This window comes from Trichosurus vulpecula, chromosome 3 (genome assembly GCF_011100635.1).
Source record: "Trichosurus vulpecula isolate mTriVul1 chromosome 3, mTriVul1.pri, whole genome shotgun sequence".
NCBI classification, from domain to species: domain Eukaryota; kingdom Metazoa; phylum Chordata; class Mammalia; order Diprotodontia; family Phalangeridae; genus Trichosurus; species Trichosurus vulpecula.
In genome coordinates this window covers 163153637-163173700 of record NC_050575.1, presented here as the reverse complement: position 1 = coordinate 163173700, position 20064 = coordinate 163153637, and the positions used below count along the sequence as shown (strand labels likewise).

Genomic DNA, 20064 nt, shown 5'->3' with positions numbered 1-20064 from the left:
ATATGCAATGATGACAGCAACATGAATGGAAAGAATACCACTAACAAAAAAAAGTCAACACCGAATGTGGCCCTGAAGAAGAGATGTGAGAATGCTCGTCCCTTTCTTCTTCATAGAAATGAAGTGTTATAGGCATAGAATATGACACGTGTTGCCAGATTTGGTTGACGTGCCAGTTATTTTTCTGAATTGATTTTCCCCTCTATCTTTTTTATTCTTTTTATCAGTTTTATTCTTAGATTGGTGGGGTTGGCTCCATCCTTAAGATAATAACTGGGTTTCAAGGCAATGTCTCCTCTGGCTACTACCCTCTCTCCTCTCAGCCCTATGTGCCATACTCACTTGCCCTTGGGGTACTGAGGAGAGGGATGAATCACAATGAACCTGAACTCGCCTCTTCAGGCAACAGGAGAGGAGTCAGTCTGGAGGGCACAGAGCAGGGAAGATGCTCCTTGCCCAAGTGAAGTCCCTGGGTTAGAGGGTCCTCCTCACAGGATCTTCTCTGGGCCCCACCTACAGGGCCCAGAGGGTGAGTATGACCTGCTGGGCTAGCTCATAGAGGACAACAAGCTAGGATAGGGGGTGGGGTGTGAATTAGAGAGGAAGGGATAAGTGGAGGAGTAGGAAAGGGAGTACAGGTAAAGAGATAGAGAAGTCATAGAACCAAAGAGAACCTAGAATCTGGAATCTAGAACCTTGAGACTGGAAAGGACCATTTAGGTCATCTTGTCCAATCTGCTCTTTTTATGGAGGGGGAACCTGAAGGCCTGCAGAGAAGTCACTTGCCTTGGGTTACTTAGTGGCCCACTCAGGACTAGAACCCAAGCCTCTTGCATTCTAGTCTGGGGTTGCCTCTTTAAGCTACTAAAGGGGGAGGGTAGGGGAATAAGAGGTGGGTGCTGACTTGGAAAGATAGGATTAGGGAAAAGGGTAGAGTGATCATTAGTAAAGCGCATCCCAGTGGCAACCTTCTGGACAACCTCCTCTTGGCCCTGACCTTGGGCAGTGGCCCCTGAGATCCTGGTCCTGAGGCCAGCAGGAAGATGGCTTAGAGAACCCAGGTCTCCTGGTCTGTCTGCTTCAGCACATTTGCCTCTTGACATCCTACTGAATGCTTAGTTCCTGTGTGCTGATAGGGGGAGGTGGGGGGTGTCTGTGTATGGGGGCTATTCTCTGCCTCCTCCAGCTGCCTTGTGCTGCCCTCCCTACTACCCCCTCCCTCAAGCCAGGCTGGAGAGTGATGAACACCAACGAAGGAGAGGCCAGGTATGCCCTGGGGTCACATCAATTTACGGGTCCAGGGGTCAGAACCAGAAGGGTTTTCCTATGATCACCATCAGAAGCTCCCTGCTGTGCAAGTTACCAATCATGGAAAAAGAAGGCAGCTGGGGATTCCAAGGCTCCCACCTATATTTCCACCACAGCCGGACCCGAGGAAATCCAGTTACTTTCCAAGAAGGCAGGAGCAGAAAATACCCCAGGGCCAAAGAAGCTTGTCTCCTGAGGAGGATGTGCGCTTCTCTTGGGAGTTCAGGCCGGGGCTCCTGACCTCGGCAAGGCAGGGCTACAAGAGAAATCCGGAGGCCCACTACTTGCCTACCTTCGCACAGCAGGTCCAGCAGAAGCAGGAGAAGCTGAAGTCCAAAGCCTTATCATTCCAGGGACAGGTCAGCAGTGTCCAGGGTGGAAAAACAGGCCATGCATTCCCAAGGACAGATACCTGGGCCACTAGTGAGAGAGAGGGTCCCCAGTGGAGCGTAGGCTGGGGAGCAAAGGACTTCCCGAGCCCAGTCCTGGGAGAGTTACTCCCCAACAGGCCCAAAGTCTCGCGGGAACCAACAGAGAAGCCCTGCAGAAAGCGTCTACAACATTGTAAGCCCCTTCCCAGAGCTCCTAGGGGAAGTGGGGGAGGAGGGGCAAGGAAGGTGGGGTGGATTCCAGTCCCCATATGGGGTGTGCTATGTAGTATTTGGAGGGTCCCTGCTAACTCCAAAGATATTGGGTACAGGATAGCCACCACAGCCCCAGCCCCATCGAGCAGCAACAATATGGAACCTACCCTTGAAAGAAGGAGATAGACTGAACTTTCTTCCCTTCCTTACTCCCAGCCACATCGTTTCCCTCCAAACAAGACAATTCCTCGGGCTGCAGCTGTGATTCACCTGGCTGTTCTTTTTGCTCTGATCCTCCAGACCTCTGGTAAGCCCCATGGTACTCTAGGACTGGGGGAGTCACCCATTCTCCCTGGGTTTCCTCATGTAGGAAGGTGACCCTGGCCCCTAACCCTGGTGGAGGAAAGTAGTGCTTTTTGTCTCAGAAGTTCCAGTCACTGCATCCTCAGGAATTGCCTTCTCCAGGAACCTTGTGAAGACTGTGCTGCTGAACCATCTCTCAATGAGTTCCCCCAATGCCAATACTAATACGTCCACAATGGCCAAGAATTCCAAAGTGTGAGTTACAAAAAGATGGTGTGTGTGTGTGTGTGTGTGTGTGTGTGTGTGTGTATGTGTGAGAGAGACAGAGGAAAGACAGAAAGCAAGGGAGACAGAGTTTGAGGGAGAAAGATTGAAGGCTTCATAGAACAAGATGGTACGTAGGGAGAGAGGTGAGAGATCAAAAGGAGGTGGAATTAATAGTTTTGCTGGATTGAGTGGAGAGAGAAAGGAGGCCAGAGGTTATTTCCCAAGTTGTACTTGATTCTGAAGATTATGGTTGGATGGACATGCAACTCACACATTTAAATAGATTAGGATGAAAAAAAGGAATGCAGAATGGCCAATGAGCGGTATTGACATCAGGTACTTATAGAAAGATGCAGTATGGTAGAATAAAATACCGGATTTGGAGTTAAGGGATATGGGTTCAAATTCTGCATCAGCTCTATGGGTGAATACTTGTATGACCTTCTTCTAAAATGTCAGCATTGAAATAGATAATTTGTAAGGTCTCTTCCAGTACTCAATCCTGTGCAGGCATATCCTTTTTTCAGCTTCAGGAATAGAGAATACAGAGGCAGGAGGAGAAGCAAGGGGCTTAGCCAAACTACAAGAGGAGTAATTCGGGACATGTGGTAAGGGAGAAGAAATAATGCCTGGCAGGCATACCATGCAGCATTGGTAGCTACCTTTAAAACTAAGGGAAATTGGAATATTTTTAAGTTGGAGAGAGAGATAGCAGGATTGTTTCCGAATGATAGAACCATGACTGAGTCTTAAGGGTCAGCCATTGATAGACATGAATTTTGAGGTTCGTGTCAGAGTGGACTACTCTGTCTGCCCAAAGTTCCTAAGGATCATTGGATTTAAAGTTAGAAAGAACCCTGAGAGATCCCCTTGACAACCTTGACATTTAACAGACAAGGAAGCAGGCCAAGAGAGTGGAAATCTATTACTCAACGTCATATAGGTAAGAGGTAGCAAGGCTGAGCTTTGAACCCAGTTCTTCTTATTCCAGAGCTCATTCTCTGTCTAGCACACCAATTAGTCAACCAACCAACAGCACTTATTGAGTGCTTCTTATGTTCTAAACACCATGCTAGGCACTAAGGACACAAAGACCAAACACAAATACCTGCCCTTGAGGAGATAATGTTGTACACACTGCAGCAGATATGAAACATAGCCAAAGTACATACAAGGTAATGCCAGGGTTCGTCAAGGATCAGTAGCTGAGGGGAATCAGGAGAGGCCTCATGTAGAAGGCGGCACTTCAACTGAGCCTTGTAGGGAACTAGGGATTCTAAGAGGTGTAGAGAGTGCATTCCAGGCATGGGTGAATGGCCTATACAAATGTAAGGAAGAAGGACAGGCTGTCTGGACCACTGAGTGTGTGTATATTTGGGGGAAGGGGCATGTGATGTATAATAAATCTGGAAAAACAGGCTGGAACCAGATGGCAAAGGGCTTTAAATACCAAACAGAGGCATTTTTGTTTTCAGTCCTAGAGGCAGTAGGAACCATGAAAACTTCTTGAGCAAGGGAATGACCACCTGGTTAGACCTATGTTTTAGGAATCTCACTTTGATAACTGTGTGGAAGATGAATTGGAGATTGGAGAGACTAGAAGCAGGGAGTCCAATATTGCAGGAGTCAAGGTGATAGATAATAAAGGAGCTAGAATGGTGGTCATGTGAGTGGAGAGGACTGACAAGATTTAACAACTGAATGGATAGGTAAGGGAGTGGTGAAGACCTGAGGAGAACTCTGTGGTTGTGAATCCAGGTAATTAGAAAGGTGGTGGTCTATTTGACAGAAATAGAAATATTAAGGAAGGTGGGTTTGAGGGGAAAGATTATGAGTTCTCTTTTGGATATTTTGAGTTGGAAATACATATGGGACATCCATTTTGAAATGTCCCATAAGTAACTGGTGATGTGGGAGTTAAGTTTGGGAGAGAAGAGAGTAAGGCTGGAAGTATAGACCTGTGAGTTATCTACATGTAGAGGATCATTAAATTAATGAGATTAGCAAGACAAAGAGTGTAAAGAGAGAAGAGTCCAGAGTCTTGGAGTAGGCCCACAATGAATGGGTAGGACATAATAATAGCTAGCACTTACACAGCACTTTAAGGTTTGTAAAACTATTTATAAATAAGGTAAAAAATGTTACCTCATTTATGAGATAATACCATGAGAAGCAGGTGATATTATTATCTCCATTCTACAGATGAGGAAACTGAGGCACATGCAGATTAAGGGACTAGCCCAGTGTCACGCAGTTAGGAAATGTCTGAGACTGGATTTGAACTCAGGTCTCCCTGACTTCAGGTCCAGTGCTCTATATACCACTAGCTAACATAGGTGATGATCTGGCAAGAGGGACTGAGGACAGGTCTGATAGGCAAGAGGACAGCCAAGAGAGCAATGTCACAAAAACCTGGAGAGGGGAGAGTGTCCCGGAAAGAGAGAATGGCCAAGTATCAAAAGCTGCAGAGAGGTCAAGAATCATGGGAACTGAGGAAAAGCCACCAATTATGGCAACATCACTGAGAACTTTGGAGAAGCAGTTTCAGTTGAGTCATGAGTTTAGAAGCCAGACTGCAAGGTGTGGGGGAATGAAGTGGAGAATGACTAGAGGTGACTTCCTGTAAAAGTTGGGTGAGGTATAGAATTATAGCTGGATAGAAGGTTTTTCTTAAAGACTGAGGGAAACTTGGGTATATTTGTAGGCAGCAAGGAAAAAACCAGTAAATAGGGAAAGGCTGAAGATTAGCGGGGTGATTGTTGGGGCAATATTCTTGAAGAGACAAGAGGAGATGAGGGCTAGGGGATAAGCAGAAGGATTGGCCTCAGCAAGGGGACTGGCCACCTCTTCATTAGAATCTGGAGCTAATAAAAGAATGGGAAATTAACATGAGAAGTTTGGGGATGCAGCAAAAAAGGGGAGGGGGAGATCAGGATAAAAGACCTCTTTTCTTTAGTAAAATATGTGGAGAATTCTGCAGCTTTGAGGGCAGGTGAGGAGGATGGTATAGAAAGCATGAAAAGGGAAGAGAAAGTTTGGAAGTATGGCTGTTGCTATGGAGTCAATTAGGGAAATGTAAAAGAATAGCCTGAAGGCTGTGAGGGCCCAGTGGAGATTAGAGAACATAAATTTGGAGTGGAGCCATCAGTATTAAATGGGCCCATCTTCAGGGCTTTTCTGGCAGTGGATCAGCAGGGGGATGGAGTCATGGTGGTCATCCTTGTGGCCTATGTTGACTGTACAGTCGATCCTTAACAAATATTTTAAAATGAATGAATGAGTGTTCCCATTATCCAGCAGCAAGTGAAAATCTTGGTTTCAGGGAGATGGTCAGTTTTTAGGAAGAAGAGTAGGTAAGACGTTTGTGCCTCTTTTCTCCACTCTTCCTCATGTGTCTCATACTCTTCGCTGTATCCCACAGGTCAAAGAATAGGCAGACTGTGAAGCTTAAACCAGCTCTTATCACCAGCTGCTCCGATGATGCATCAGGACCCCAGAAACGCTTCCACCCATTTCGGGTGCGCTTTGCAGATGAGAGCCCCAAGGACATGGCACTGCGATACTGGGAGAGGAACTATGAGGGTGAGAAGGAGGGAGGGAGGGAGATGTGTCTGTGCCTCAGGACTGGTCATGGCTCTATGGGGTCCCTCTGAAGAGGCCTCTGTACTCAGTCAGGACGGAGGAGCCAAGCAGAGACCTAGTGCCTCATGTCCCCTGCCAAAGCAGGTAGCTGGGATAAATACCGTCCTCTTATAATCCTGAGGCTAAAGGAGCATGGACATAGGCCCTGTAATTTCCCTTTCAGCCTCCCATGATTGAAAAGGGGAGGAAATAAAAGAAAGAACAGAGTACAGTTAAAGGAACACTGGACTAGAAGTTAAGAGACCTGGGTCTGTATCCCAGCTGTGTGACCTCCAGCATGTCACATTCATACCTCTAAGCCTCAGTTTCTGCATTGGTCAAATGAGGGAATTGAAAAAATAAAGGAAAAACTAGATGATTTATATAAAGTCCCTTCTAGCTCTGACAATTAAAGAATGTATATGAATACTAGATGCCAGAAACTCCTGGGGGCGGGGGAGCAGGGTGGGAAACACTGGAAGATGGTAATGAAGGAAATGGAGCTCTTGGAGGATTTGCTCAAGATGAGGTCTACTTGGCACAAATCTGGGGCTCCTACTATCTATTCTTGCCCCTAAAATATCCCATGTTCAGCTATGACCATGGCATTTGAACTAGAATACTGAAACTTGTCCCAAATAGAAATCTTTCCCCGATATCAAGGAAGCATCTCCCCTCAAACTTCAGGGGATGGTCACCAATTCTATGGTCCCTCCCAGGGTTGAAAGAAGATATGAAAGAAAGTGATTCCCCCCGACCCCCTTCTCAAGGAAACTGTCTTTTAGAGCTATGAGGATGGCAAGAGAGGTTCTTAGGATTTTTCAGAAGCCAAATGTAGAGTCAACAAGGATATGTGAAGGTCCCTTTTCTCCCTGTACCTCCTCATGATCTGCTGTGATTGGCCCTTGGGGATATGCATGTAAATTCACTCCTATAATAATTACTTTGAGATCACCTCCAGGGCTGGGGATCCTGAGGCTTTGAGGCCACATGTAGGCTTCTATATCCTTAAGTGCAGCCTTTTGACTGAATCCATTTGAATTCCAGTCTCCATCGTAGGGATAAGACAGTTTCTGCCTTAGAGGATTCACCAGTTAGTCTGACCTTACGCAAGTCACAACTTCTCTGGGCTTGTTTTCTCATTTGTGAAATGAGGAGGTAAGACTCCGTGATCTCTGTAGCCCTTTCCAATTCTAAATCTATGATCGTAGCAAAAACAAGACATATATCATTGCGAGACAGAATGTAATACATACTGTGGAGGTTTGAAGGAAGTAGGGAAGATTACATCTGATTCAGAGGATGGAAGAAAGCTTCATAGAAGAGGTGGCATTTCAGTTTGGGGCTTGAAGAACGAATGGGTCAGATTCTAAGAAAGGAAGAGGAAAGCATCCCAGCTGGAGACAGAAGCATGAGCCAAGGCACAGAGCTGGGAAAATGCTGTGTGTGCTCTAAGAGAAGCAACTATGGTTATGCCTTCTACATCGTGACTTTTCCCATTGTGGTTTTGATACATTGCAGGTCGGCATAAGAAATTAAATGGGAATTTTGGGGGGTTAGGCAGAAGCCGCAGGTGACAATGCAAGGCTGGCAGATGACACAGAAAAAGTTTGGAAACTCAGAAATGCATAAAATATATGTCTAGTATTGTATAATATCAACATATTTTATCTTTTAATACCATAATAATTCAAGTTCTTTGGTAGGAAAGGAGGGCAAAAAAATTTTATGCAGGTTTTCCAGATCTTGGGGGCTCTGCACCTATAACCCCTGCTGTGTAGAAGGGATAACTGTAGTCTTGTTTGACACAAACAGGATTTGTGGGAGGAGCGTGGTTAAAGCATATAGAAATAGAGGCTCTGGCCAAATCACTGAGGACTTTGAATAACAAGCAAAAAAGTTTAGATCTGTAATCAAAAGAAAACTCCAGAAAGTTTAGGGATTGTAAAAAAAGTGGTGTGGATGCACACATGCTGGCAGAAAACTGGCCTTGGAGCCAGAGAGACCTTGGTTCAAATCCTGCTTCTCTCTGACACATAATGGATATATAATACTGGGCATGTGACAACCTCTCAGCCCCATAGACAACTATGAGTTGCAGAGAAGGTGACAACCTACTTCAATAGAGGGACTTTCCTTATCCAGGAGTTCCATATATCAATTAAATCAGGTCCAGTCTCTATCCTTTAATCTGGTGGCCCATACAGGATGGGCTAGAGGTCTATCATCCCTGGACTGATCTGCTCTACAAGACTGGGAATGGAAAGAGGCGTGGACAGATGTGGGCAGACCTGGCCCCTGGAGGAGTGTGGGTGTGAAGGAGAAGGAGGAATCAATTAAGACCCTGTGGTGGGGGGACTGGAATGAAGATAAAGCAAGATGAAGCCATCAGCAGTCAGGCTTTTCTTTCTCAACCATTGAAAATGCAAGGAGAGATACTCCTCTTTGGCACAAAAGTTCCAGGAATCTTGAAAAGTGGGCAGGCAGCAAGAGGTGGGAATAAAGACGATTATCTGTAAATGCAGAGAGAATGAGTCTCCCCTGCCCTAGACTAGAATTATAACAAATAACTCCATCCTTAGCTCAGCCTTTTTAATCCAAAACACTCTAGTTCCAGAGGTGTATCTTGGGTGGATCTGGGAGATAGAGCTAGGACAGGGGTGGGGAACTTGTGGTCTGTGTTACTGGGAGGCAGTTTTGCTCAATGGAGAGAACATTATTTTCTTTAAAAAATTTTTATTGATGCTTTAAAATTTTTTTTTAGTATCACAATTAACTCTGGATGTTTTCCTTCCTTCCCTCTCCGTTCTTTTGCAGCAAAGAAAAAAATAGTTAAGAACAGTAACAGGCATATCTGCCCTATTTAAAATGAAATGCACCATGCCATACCCACAGTCCCCCACCTCTTCAACTAAAAGGAGAAAGTTTATTTCTTCATTTCTTTTCCAAGGGCCAACAATTGGGCACTATAATCACATAGCATTCAGTTTCATTTGATTGTTAATGAAAATTTTTCTAGCGATTAGAGCTAGACATAAAAACAAATAGAGGTTTTTTTTTTGTTCTGAATTTTAACAAACACCAAAAAATAAAAATATTCTCATATACAAAATAGAACAGAAAAGGGGGATAATAATAGCAGATAACAACATCTCTACAGTGCTTACTATGTGCCAGGCACTCTGCTGAGTGCTTTACAATTATTACCTCATTTAATAGATGACACTGTGTGTGAAACCATGAGTCTCTTAAAGTCTGGACACATAAGCAAAAATGCATATTTTGAAATATTTGGAATATTAACAGACCTTAGCCCCCTTGACTTCTTTTTCTAGGGTATGCTAAAGGAGAAGGTGTATTCAATGAAAATCACAGATGCAATGCACTTGATTGAATGCAAAGAGAGTGAATGGATTAAAATTGATGGCAATATGGAGTTATTGTATAGAGTTCATGTGAATCTTTTAAAGCACATCAACCTTTGCTTCACAAATGATGGAAATCATATTGAAGATGTTATTTGTTAATATTCCAATTAAATAAATTTTGCTGAAAATTTCATTTATTTCATTTCTTGAAAATATGCATTTTTGCCTTTGTGTCCAGACTTTAGGAACACCCCGTATAAAGCTTTCTTTCTTTGAAGTATATAATAAACTCAACACATTACTCTCAAAGCTGTCTTGTTTGTCTCATTTTCCTTCTAGTCTGTTATGCACATTAAAAATGCATCAATGACCCTCTTTTCTTTCTTTTCTTTTGGCAGTACAGTTGCTCCCTTCTTCTACCCCAAATTCCCCCAAATTAAAAAAATTCTTAAAACAAGTAAACATATATAATCAAAACAAATCCACAATTTGCCACGTCCAAAAATATAGGTCTCATTCTGCACTTCTATCAAGAGATGGGTAGCACGCTTTCTCTCAATTCTGGAATTGTGGTTGGTCATTGTATCAGAGTTCTTAATTATTTCCAAGTTACTTTTCATTATGATGCTGTTACTGTATAAGTTTTTCTCCCAGTTCTGCTCACTTCATTCTGCATTCAAGTCTGAAATCATCTCTTTTATAACTTTTATGACATGATATTCCATTGCATTCATGTCCCATAGTTTGCTTAACCATTTACCATTTGATGGGCACCATTTTGTTTCTCTTTCCTTACTACAACAAAAAGAGCTGTTATAAATATTTTTGGAATACGCATCTTTTCCCTTTCTTTTTTCTTTAAATCTTTTTTTTGTATTTGAGCCTACCAGCATCATTGAATACGTGTAGTTAAGTGAATTTTGGAGCATAATTCCAAACTGCTTTCTGGAGGTACTAGACCAACTCACAGCTCCACCATTACATTAGTGTGCCTGTCTTTCTGCAGGCCCTCCAACCATTATCATTTTACATTTTTGTCATGTTTGTCGATCTGGTGGCTACGAGGGGGAGCCTCAATGTTGTTTTAATTTTCATTTCTCTATTAGTGAATTGGAGCATTTTTTCATATGGTGATTGGTCACTTGGAAGAACTGCCTGTTTGTATCATTTGACTTTGTTTTTGTTTTTTAAAGAATTCTGTGAGCTGATGGAAGGTGGTGTGATAGTAGTGATGGGTAGGTGGGGAAGGACCATCTCTTTTATAATTCTTGATCTTTCTAAAGGAATTCCCATTTTCTTTAGCGTAATGGATATTCAGATACTGTTGCTTTTCCCTCCCCAGTTCAGAGGAGCCTCCTCAAGAGCCCAACATCATGTAAATACCCAGAACAAGTGTCAGGGAAACTGGGGATTTGGATGGAGAAAGTCCCAAGGAGTGGATCTCAGCAAACAAATGTGTGGCGAGACGACTTCCTTCGTGCTGGAAGATTGGACACCATGCCCATGTAAGGTTTTTCTCTTTTATAAGCTAGGATCAGTTCTGATTTTTAGGGACTCTTAGAGCCCATGGTAATAAGACCAAGTCTGACCTAGCTCCTGTTCCCAATAGCCACCCCAGATGAGGCCCTGTTGTATAGATGTAATAATAATAATAGTCATAATAATAAATATTTGTGATATTTTTATGGCTTCTGACTACATTTTGGGCCAAATCTTGTTGGCAGCTGGTTACTGGAAAGGAAGGAAATACCTCCCCCTGTTGTTGTTCAGTCATGTCTGACTTTTTATGACCCCGTGGACCATGCTATCCATGGGGTTTTCTTGGCAAAGATATTGGAGTGGTTTGCCATTTCCTTTTCCAGTGGATTAAGGCAAACAGAGCTCAAGTGACTTGCCCAGGGTCACACAGCTAGTGAATGTGCGAGGCTGAATTTGAACTCAGGTCTTCCTAACTCCAGACCCAGCACTCTATTCACTGAGCCATCTAGCTCCCACTAGCTGTTTTTAAAAGATGATTTGAGGCTCATATGCATGCAGTCAGCTCATAAAAACCCCTATCTTCACCAATAATTCTTTTTGAATTGATTTATGTTGAATTGCCCAAGATAAATATACTCCATATCTCCTCCCAGGCTCCTCTTCTGTGATTTCTCTCCTCTTTCAAGGCTGACCTAAATTGCTATCCAGGTCCACTAAAAATTCATGCTATCTAACCTTGTTTGGTCCTTCACTGCTGCCTGGAAGTCCTTTAATTCATCTCTTACTGACTCCTTATCAAATTTGTCAAGTCAGTTCTTCCAGACTTTGTCCACTCTCTCTAAGCTTCTGGTTTCACCTTGTCTTTCAGATATATACTAAAAAGAGGCTGGGTTTGATGTCAAAGGACCTAGGTTCAAATCCTTACTCTGCCACTTAAATCCTTTTCTTATTACTACTTGTATCACCTTGGACAAGCCACTTCCTCTCTGGGCCTCAGTTTCCTCATGTAGAAAATGAAAGGATTGGACTAGATGATCTCAAAATCTGTGCTTCTCTAATTTCCATAACTTTACTGAGAGGGAGATTATCTAACCCTGACCATCCTCTGCACCGCGCTCCTCCTCAGAGCCTCTGTCTAACCCTGGCCATCCTCTGCACTGCCCTCCTCCTCAAAGCCTCTGTCTTTACCTATCTTTTCCTAATCCCAACCCTTTCCCTCACTTTTCAAATTCAATCAGGCGCCAAGTCCTATCAGTTACCTCTCTCTCACCTGGACTGATGGTCTCCCTGCCTCAGATCTCTCCATCCTAGCATCCATACTACATACTGTGATGGATGAAAGATGCGATGACTGAGGAAACAAAAGTTCACACTTCTGAGCACGTTGATTTATTAAGCAATGCCTACCACGTACTCAACAAACTGGGACCAGGCCCCCTCCGCTTTGGCACTGGACCCTGAACGCAGGGGGAGAAAGACTTTTATGAATTAAATACAATTAATCAAATAAGACCAATTAATTAAAAGAAAATGATTAATCAGGATACAGTTAGGCAATCTGATTTCTAATTGGAGGAAAGATTAGAGACCTTCCAAGTTGGGAAGGGGAGAGCCAACAAGTATAATTCTCTGAAATCAGAAACAGAGGTATCCCACTTCCCCCAAGTGTCAATCAAACGAACATGGAAACAGTAACTGACTGATCAGTGCAGGCCCAGTTTTCAGGTCAGATACATAGGTTGCTTGAGATGTATAATTGTGAGAAAGCTCCTTGCATCAATCTTTGAATCTGGTCAGCATAGTCTAGGTCTTTAATTAAAGTTCTCTAAGCAGCAGGTAGAGAGGGTCCAGCTTCCCAGCCACACAGGGCTACATTCAAATAATACAACAAAGTCCTCTCACAATTCCCAATGGATTGCATACAGACACTTGCAGGGAGCAGGACGCCACTTTTTCTGATTTCGGGGAATTGTACCTGTTTGCTCTTCCCATCCTGACTCAGAATACACATAACTCTTCTTAATGAGAAGTTCTGATTGTGTTAATCCCCTGTCCAAAAGTCTTTAGAAGTTTCCCACTCAGTGAAGTCCAAAATCATGGGATCATAGAATTTAGAGCTGGAAGATACCTTTAAAACCCATCCAATCAGAGTGCCCCCCCCTCCAATTTTATGGATAAACAGACTTAGGCCCAGAGTGGTTGAAGTAACTTGTTCAAGATCACAAATTGGTGTGCTGTAATCCAGTGGAGTCAAGCTCTAATCTAGCCACTGAACTAGACAGTATATAGGGATTCCTGCTGGCCACCTATTGACTTAGAAAACCACATATTGGGGTAGCTAGGTGGTGCAGTGGATAGAGCACAGGCCCTGGGGTCAGGAGGACCCGAATTAAAATCTGGCTTCAGACACTTTCTAGCTGTGTGACCCTGGGCAAGTCACTTAATCCTGATTGCCAAAAAAAAAAAAAAAAAAAGCTAAACATATTAAAGAAAACCACATATTAACATCTCTATGTTCTATTGTATTTTTATTTGTTTTGGGCTGCACTTGGGAACGTTGCCTTGTGTTTGACACTCCTGGTGTAGTAGATAGGGCACTGGTCTTGGATTCAGGAGGAACCATCTCAGATACTTACTGTGTGACCCCCCTCCCCCAAGAACTCTCCCCCGCAAAACAACAAAACAAAACAAAACTGGAAAGGAGCTATCTGAACCTCAGACTCTTTATAACACTTTATGGCTCTTCTACCAGCTGATCATCCTCTTCAGTTTTGTAGTTATTTGTGTTTCCTGTCTTATCTCCTTATTATAGACTTCCTCCTGTAGAAGCAAAGTCAATGTCTTGTGTATCATTACATCTCCCCTAATGCCTACCTAGTACACAGTAGGTGCCTAATTAATGTTAATGGAATTGAATTTTAACTTGATTTCCCCTGTATAAAAATGTTTGGTGGTGGGAGAGTTAAGATGTTTTTATGCTAGCCCCTCTGTCCATAGTGAGTCCTCTGGGAACCTACTGTATTTCATATAAAGATGGTTCTGGGACATGTACTTATAAAAAAATAGGACTGGAAGGATGAATGAAGGAAAAACTTATTAAGCACTTCCTGTGTGCTAAGTAATAGGAATGCAAATCCAAAAGCAAAGATGACACCCCCACCCCCATCCCCTCTACCCCCAGCTCTTAAATCATTGAACCTCCAGTCCCTGGCCAGGACCAAGGTTAGGACGTCTGCCCTTTGCTGACTTCTCTAGTCTTCTCTGCTTCCAGGTCATTCCAGGAGCTACCTGCTGATAATCTAAAGAAGAATTCCACCTACAACTCTCTGCATACCAGCCCGTTGGCTAGCCTCGACTTCTCTGGTACCAGGCCATACCAGGACCAGGCCACTGATCCACCTAAGAAGAGTTCCATCTATAACTCTTTGCACACCAACACCTCCAGTGGCATTGACTTCTCTGGTACCAGGCCATTCCAAGACCTTCCTGCTGATTCCCCCAAGAAGAGTTCTACCTTCAGCAATCTGTACAGCAGCACACTGGCTAACATTGACTTCTCTAGTCCTAGGTCATTCCAGGATCTGTCCATCGATCCTGCTAAACACACCTCTATATTCACCAGCCCAGCAGTCAATACTGACAGACCAAGAAACCGAACCTTCAGCACTGGAGCCTCCCCAGTGAATGAGAACTCTCCTTCCTTGTGGGCTCCCAGAATGGTGAGTTGAGCTACTAACTGCCCGCTGTCTCCTTAGGTCCAGGTGCCTGCTTTTATTGGCCATGTGGCCACCAGCTCCCAGATCACATTCTTTCTTATGATAATGCTATTCTTCACATGCAAAGACAGGCCTCATTGGAGTGTTCAGCAGTATGCTGGTAAACGTTTAACAACCAGCTCTCTGGAAAAAAAAAAAGCAGGCAAAAAGGGAAGGGGAACAAGAATTTATTAAGCACTTATGTATCAAGTACCTTACAAATATTATTTCTTTTGGTCCTCATGATGACTTCGGGAAGTAGGGGCTCTTATTATCCCTATTTTAGAGGCAGACAGTTTAAGTGTCTGGCCGAGGGTCACACAGCTAGTAAGTGTCTGAGGCCAGATTTAAACCCAAGTGACTCCAGGCCCAGGGCTCTATCCACGGTGATACCTGGCTGTCTACAATGTTCACAACATACTTTTCAATTTGATTTGCATAATTAACATTTTCTCTCTCACTTTCTTAAGTCTGGACTCCAGGCAATCAACAAAACAATAAATCAAACCCTAATTGTAGTATTTGTTAATTTCCAAGGTATAAAATGCTCACACTGAAAATTTTACGATCGACTCTCACAAAATGATTTGAGCTGGCTCTAGCACACCCCTTAAATTTGTGCCCTGATGTGAACATTGGCTAGGCGGAATTAAAACTACCTTGCAGGGCTAGGGAACAAAGCGAGGCTCATGGGCTGGGCCCATACGTGGCCCATCACTAAAATCCCTGCTTTGTATATAGCACTTCACAAATTTCATATCATTTCCCCCGTCTATGATCACTTGTGAGCCTTCTAGTACCCATGTAAAGTGGCCAAGGATTACTCTTATTTAACAAATGAGGCTCAGAGAAGTGAAGTACTCTGTCCAAGGTCAAAAGTGAGTGAGTTATAGACGTTATATTGGGATCCAGGTCTCTTGATTCTCAGAAGGGTCGGTCCAGTGTTGTTTCCGGTACACCTCATTGCCTCTTTCACTCTATGGAGTGAGCTAAGCATTCCTCTCCATTTAAAAAGCAGTGACAATTCAGACTGGCCACACCTTCCTCTCATAATGCCAGAACTCCTCTGCCTTGCCCACCACCCCAATAATTTTCATTTTATTTTATTGATTCCAAACCCAACAACTACCAGACCAATGAGCATTTCCATGTACAGAGCAAAACAGAAAAAGAGGATTGCACAAGAAAACCACTTATATCCATCATATACAGCTTGTTTTTTCCCTCCAAGACAAATTCAACATGTAACTTTCAAAGTTGCCATGTCTGTCTGTGTTTCCTTCTTCCCCCAAAGATAAATTGGGAATCAGGGTTTTGTTTTCCCAGAGTCTGACTGGACCTTAGAGATCATTTGGCCCCAGGGTTCTTTACCTTTTCTGTGTCCTGGACCCCTTGGGCAGTCTAGTGAAACCTATGGACTCCTCACAATATTGTTTATAAATGCACAAAATAAAATACGTAGGATACAAAAGAAATCAATTCTGTTGAAATGGTTATCAAAATATAAAAACAAATTCATGGGTCCCAGGTTGAGAACCCCTGGTAGTCCAGAGGGGCAGAGTGGTGAAAAGCCTGTCAGAGGTCACTGGGGTTCTAAGTAGCAGAGGCAAGGTTAAACCCCTTTCCCTTCCCGCCCCCGCCCCGCCCCCCAGCCCCCAATTGCCTTTTCTACTGGCCCATGCTGGATTTCCTCTTCCCCTGCAGGATACTTTTGTACCTCCCTTGATGTTGTCGACTACTCGGAAGGGAGGACAGACAGGAGCTTATCAGTTCTTTCCTCCACTTACCCCACTTCGGGCTCAAAGGTAAACCAGAAACTTTGATTCAAAGACCAGAGAAGTAAGAGAGTGGTCAGGATGCTGGCTGAGGAAGAAGCTATTCTAGAGCCAAATAAACTTGCCTCCCAGCATGGGTAGGACCCATTCCCTGTCCATGGACATCATGGTGTACAGTTGCTTGGAGGTGCCCTTTCTGGCTCCCAGCAGGCATGGAGCCAGTAGCAGACAGAATCCTGAGGCAAACCTTTCTAGAGAGCCCCGTCAGATCCTGCTGTGGGGAGAAAGCTTATGGATTGGGGTGGTGTCAGGAGATGAGTGGCTGGTGCTGTAAAGGAAGAGGACAGGGGTGGGGGGGTGGGGGTGTGCTCTGAGTTATGTAGGGAGGAGTTCAGTACCTTGGGCAAATAGTACTGGGGATGCTTAGCCCTGTCTTTCTGTTGGTGGGAGAAGTCATCCACCAATCAGAATTGAGGTTGATAGCAGATGTTGGGATTGAGTTGAAGCTGGGTTTTTGCCAGCTCCCTCTTTGTGGGATGTGGGAGGAAGGAGAGAACCACTCAGACTCAGAGCGCTAACATCCTCCCACCCCTTGTTCCCTTACAACGGGACTGAAGTACCAACCAAGGCAGCTCTGAGCCTCCCAGATAGACAACTAGCCAGAGTGGCTCCTGAAGAACAAGGCAACATGAAGAACAACATGGCAACCCCAGGGACACAGGGGTGGAGAGCAGACAGGAGGGACAACTTCAGCAGCTCCCTCTGCCCCTTTTTCCCTGTCACTCCCTCTCTCCCCCCAAATAAAATTAACTAAAAACAGACACACAAACAACCAATAGCTCATAGGCTATGAAGCCTTTCCAGAAACCAAGAGCCAAATGTCTTCTCTGAAGACGTATCTCAGCTCCATGGAAGGCCTTCTCCCCTCTGACTTTTCCCAGGGCCATATGCTCCAAAAATCCACTGAAGGAAGAACTCCCCAGATCTGAGTTTAAATTCTTCATCTGTCTAGCCTGTCCCCCCCCCCCCGGGTGAGCAAGCCAGCCCTGACTGACATCAATTATAGCTCACATATCTGTAATGATTTAGGGTTTACAAAGCACTTTTCCCACAATAAAATAGAAAGAGCATTGGATTTGGAGTCTGAACACTGGCTGAACTCCTTGCTGCTTGTATGACCTTAGGCAAGTCACTTGACCAATCTGGGTTTCTGTTTTCTCATCAGTAAATGAGGGGGTTGGACTAAATGATGTGAGGTCCCTCCCAGCTCTCAGTCCTGTTAATCCCATAGGTATTCTTATCCCCATCTTGCAGATGTGGAACCTCAGACTCACTTTCCTAATATCACAGCTAGAAAGTGACAGAATTGGGCCTGAAACTCCACTTCCTGTTCTGTCTTGCTAGTGGAACAGCCTTGGGCACTAGATATGGCCTCTGTTTCTAGATTACATATGGATGTGTGTCCTCCATGCCCAGGTCCACCTGGCTTCTAGTGCTATCTGGATCCACAAAGCTTTGGAATATTTGGACCATATGTCCTCATTCTGGGGCAAAAAGTATGGATAATCAGGTTTTAGGATTTGGGGGATATATGTGAAGAATAGAAGGATATTGGGGGGATGTCTCCCTCTGGCTTAGAATTGTACCTGGATATGACGGAGAGGGAAAGTAAGATTTACACCATAAGTCTAGACTTGGGTGGGCAGGTTGGCATGGACCTTGAAATTTATATATCTGGATTAGCTTATGGCCATGGGAGCATACCTGGACCTGCCCTCTGGGTTGTAGCTGACTGTATAGCTGTGACAGGCACTCGTAGCAACAGCTGGCCAAGAGGCCAAGCAGGTTGGGAAAAAAAAATCTGATATCTTTCCCTCTTCCCCATTCCTGTTGTCTTCTACCCTGACATCTGGTATTTCTGTTCTGTCTTCAGAACAATGAGGATAAATTCATTCACAATTCAGTGTTAGGAATTTGTCCTTTCATCCCTGGGGTTGGTGAGATGGGGGTGACTCACCAATATTGGAATTTTGAGTATAAGGCCACTGGATATAATTTTGGATAGAGGGAACTTCCTGGTGCCCTTCCAATCTAAACTAGTAGCTCAAGACTACCATCCCTATGGAGAAGGCCATTCTTCTCTACCCTATTCCCTTTCCACTTGCCTGTATCCTCCAATATTTGTATTCTCTTTATTTGTGCGTTTATCTGTAGGAGATTCTGGAATCCTTTAGGGTAAGGCCTTGTCTCATTTTGAAATAGGCACATAGGAATCCAGGATAAAGTGCTAGAAGGGACCTCGGAGGCCGACTAGTCCAACCCCCTCATTTGACAATGAGACCCAGGAAACTTAATTAAGTGACTTGGCCAACATCATGCAGGTAGTTAGTGTTGAAAATGGGGTTTGAACAGGAGTCCTCCACCTCCAGCACTATTGACTTTTCACTGTACTGTACTACATTGGATTGATTTGAATTGAACTGTGGTGAAGAGTCAGCTAAAGGGCAGCACAGGTTCCTCGGGAGGCAGAGTGGGAAGGGTGAAAGGGCATCCTGAAAATCAAGGGCTCCTCCATATACTCTCAGGAAGAAATTATGTGCAATGGGAACCAACCCACCTCTGCTGATGAGGTAGAGGCCTAGGGAATGTTGGCATTTGTACTGTCCCTCGGGGATGGGGACTGAATTTTGTAGAGTTAAAAATTTTACTCGTGATGGCAACGCACCAGATAGCGTGGGCAGGGATAACTCGTCTTCTCCCTCCCTCCCCTCTTGCTGCCAACCTCCTCCATCCTGCACTTCTCTCTCCTCCTCCCACCAGTCAGCAGTCTAAGCTCTAATACCTCAGCCTTGCTGTTTGGGTGAGCTTGAGATGTGACTCCCTTCCTGTCCTGATTCTCGGAGACTCCACCTTCCTCTATCCTCACCCCAAACCTCCCTCCCTACCCCAACAAGTGCGCATCTCATCCCCAAAACACGGGAAGAGAAAATCTTTTGTCATCCTCATCCACCACCACACAAAGCGAGGGTGGAGAGAGACCTCCCCGCGTCCTAGCTAAGGGCAGCGTTAGACTCCCTGTATAATTCCAGCATCTCCCACCGGGTCACCTCTGCGCTGCCGCACCCCGCTACCGCACCCCCCCCCCAACACACCTGTATGCAACTGTAACTGCAGAGCCCGGCCGCAATGTCCAAGCGAAGCCACATGAGGGCAGTGTTGCCCCGGCTTTGCTTTCTGCCATCGTTTCTTTTGGAGCTGTGTTAAACTTCACTTCTTCTTATTAATGGATCGGAAACTTTTCCTCCTTCTCCCTCCCTAACTCCCCCCCAGCCTCAACCTTCCTTTCCCCTCCCTCCTTCCCTCTCTCCTTTCTTCCCTCCTCCCTCCCTCCCTCCCTCCGCTTTCTCGCTGCTGCAGGCGATAATACCAGCCCTAGTCAGCTGGGCACTGGGGCTGTTCAAACAGATTTGGTGTGGATTGTGAATTTACCTTCAGCATCCTCTCTTCTACCTGCCCTGGCTTTTTCCCCTTTTGGGGGTGGGGTAGGGGGAGGGAAGAAATGCATGACTTTCCTCCGCCTTCCCCCCTCCCATCCCCGGCCCCC

At 44.6% G+C, this 20064-nt stretch overlaps 1 protein-coding gene across 3 annotated transcripts; it reads left to right on the top strand.

Moving 5' to 3' along the window:
• The first annotated feature begins 419 nt into the window (after positions 1–419).
• On the top strand, positions 420–17593 carry C3H9orf50 (chromosome 3 C9orf50 homolog). 3 transcript variants are annotated; one of them, XM_036752685.1, is made up of 9 exons: positions 420–529; positions 1230–1872; positions 2109–2199; positions 2358–2450; positions 5884–6044; positions 10794–10956; positions 14202–14649; positions 16390–16490; positions 17078–17593. In XM_036752685.1, exons 2-9 carry the CDS (start codon positions 1269–1271, stop codon positions 17109–17111), a joined length of 1695 nt encoding a protein of 564 aa, XP_036608580.1. In that variant the 5' UTR covers positions 420–529; positions 1230–1268; the 3' UTR covers positions 17112–17593. The 3 variants fall into 3 exon arrangements, with proteins under 3 accessions (XP_036608580.1, XP_036608582.1, XP_036608583.1); XM_036752688.1 differs by lacking the exons at positions 420–529; positions 17078–17593 and having other exon boundaries at positions 602–1266; positions 1817–1872; positions 16390–16616; XM_036752687.1 differs by lacking the exons at positions 420–529; positions 2358–2450; positions 17078–17593 and having other exon boundaries at positions 556–1872; positions 16390–16616.
• Positions 17594–20064: the final 2471 nt, after the last annotated feature.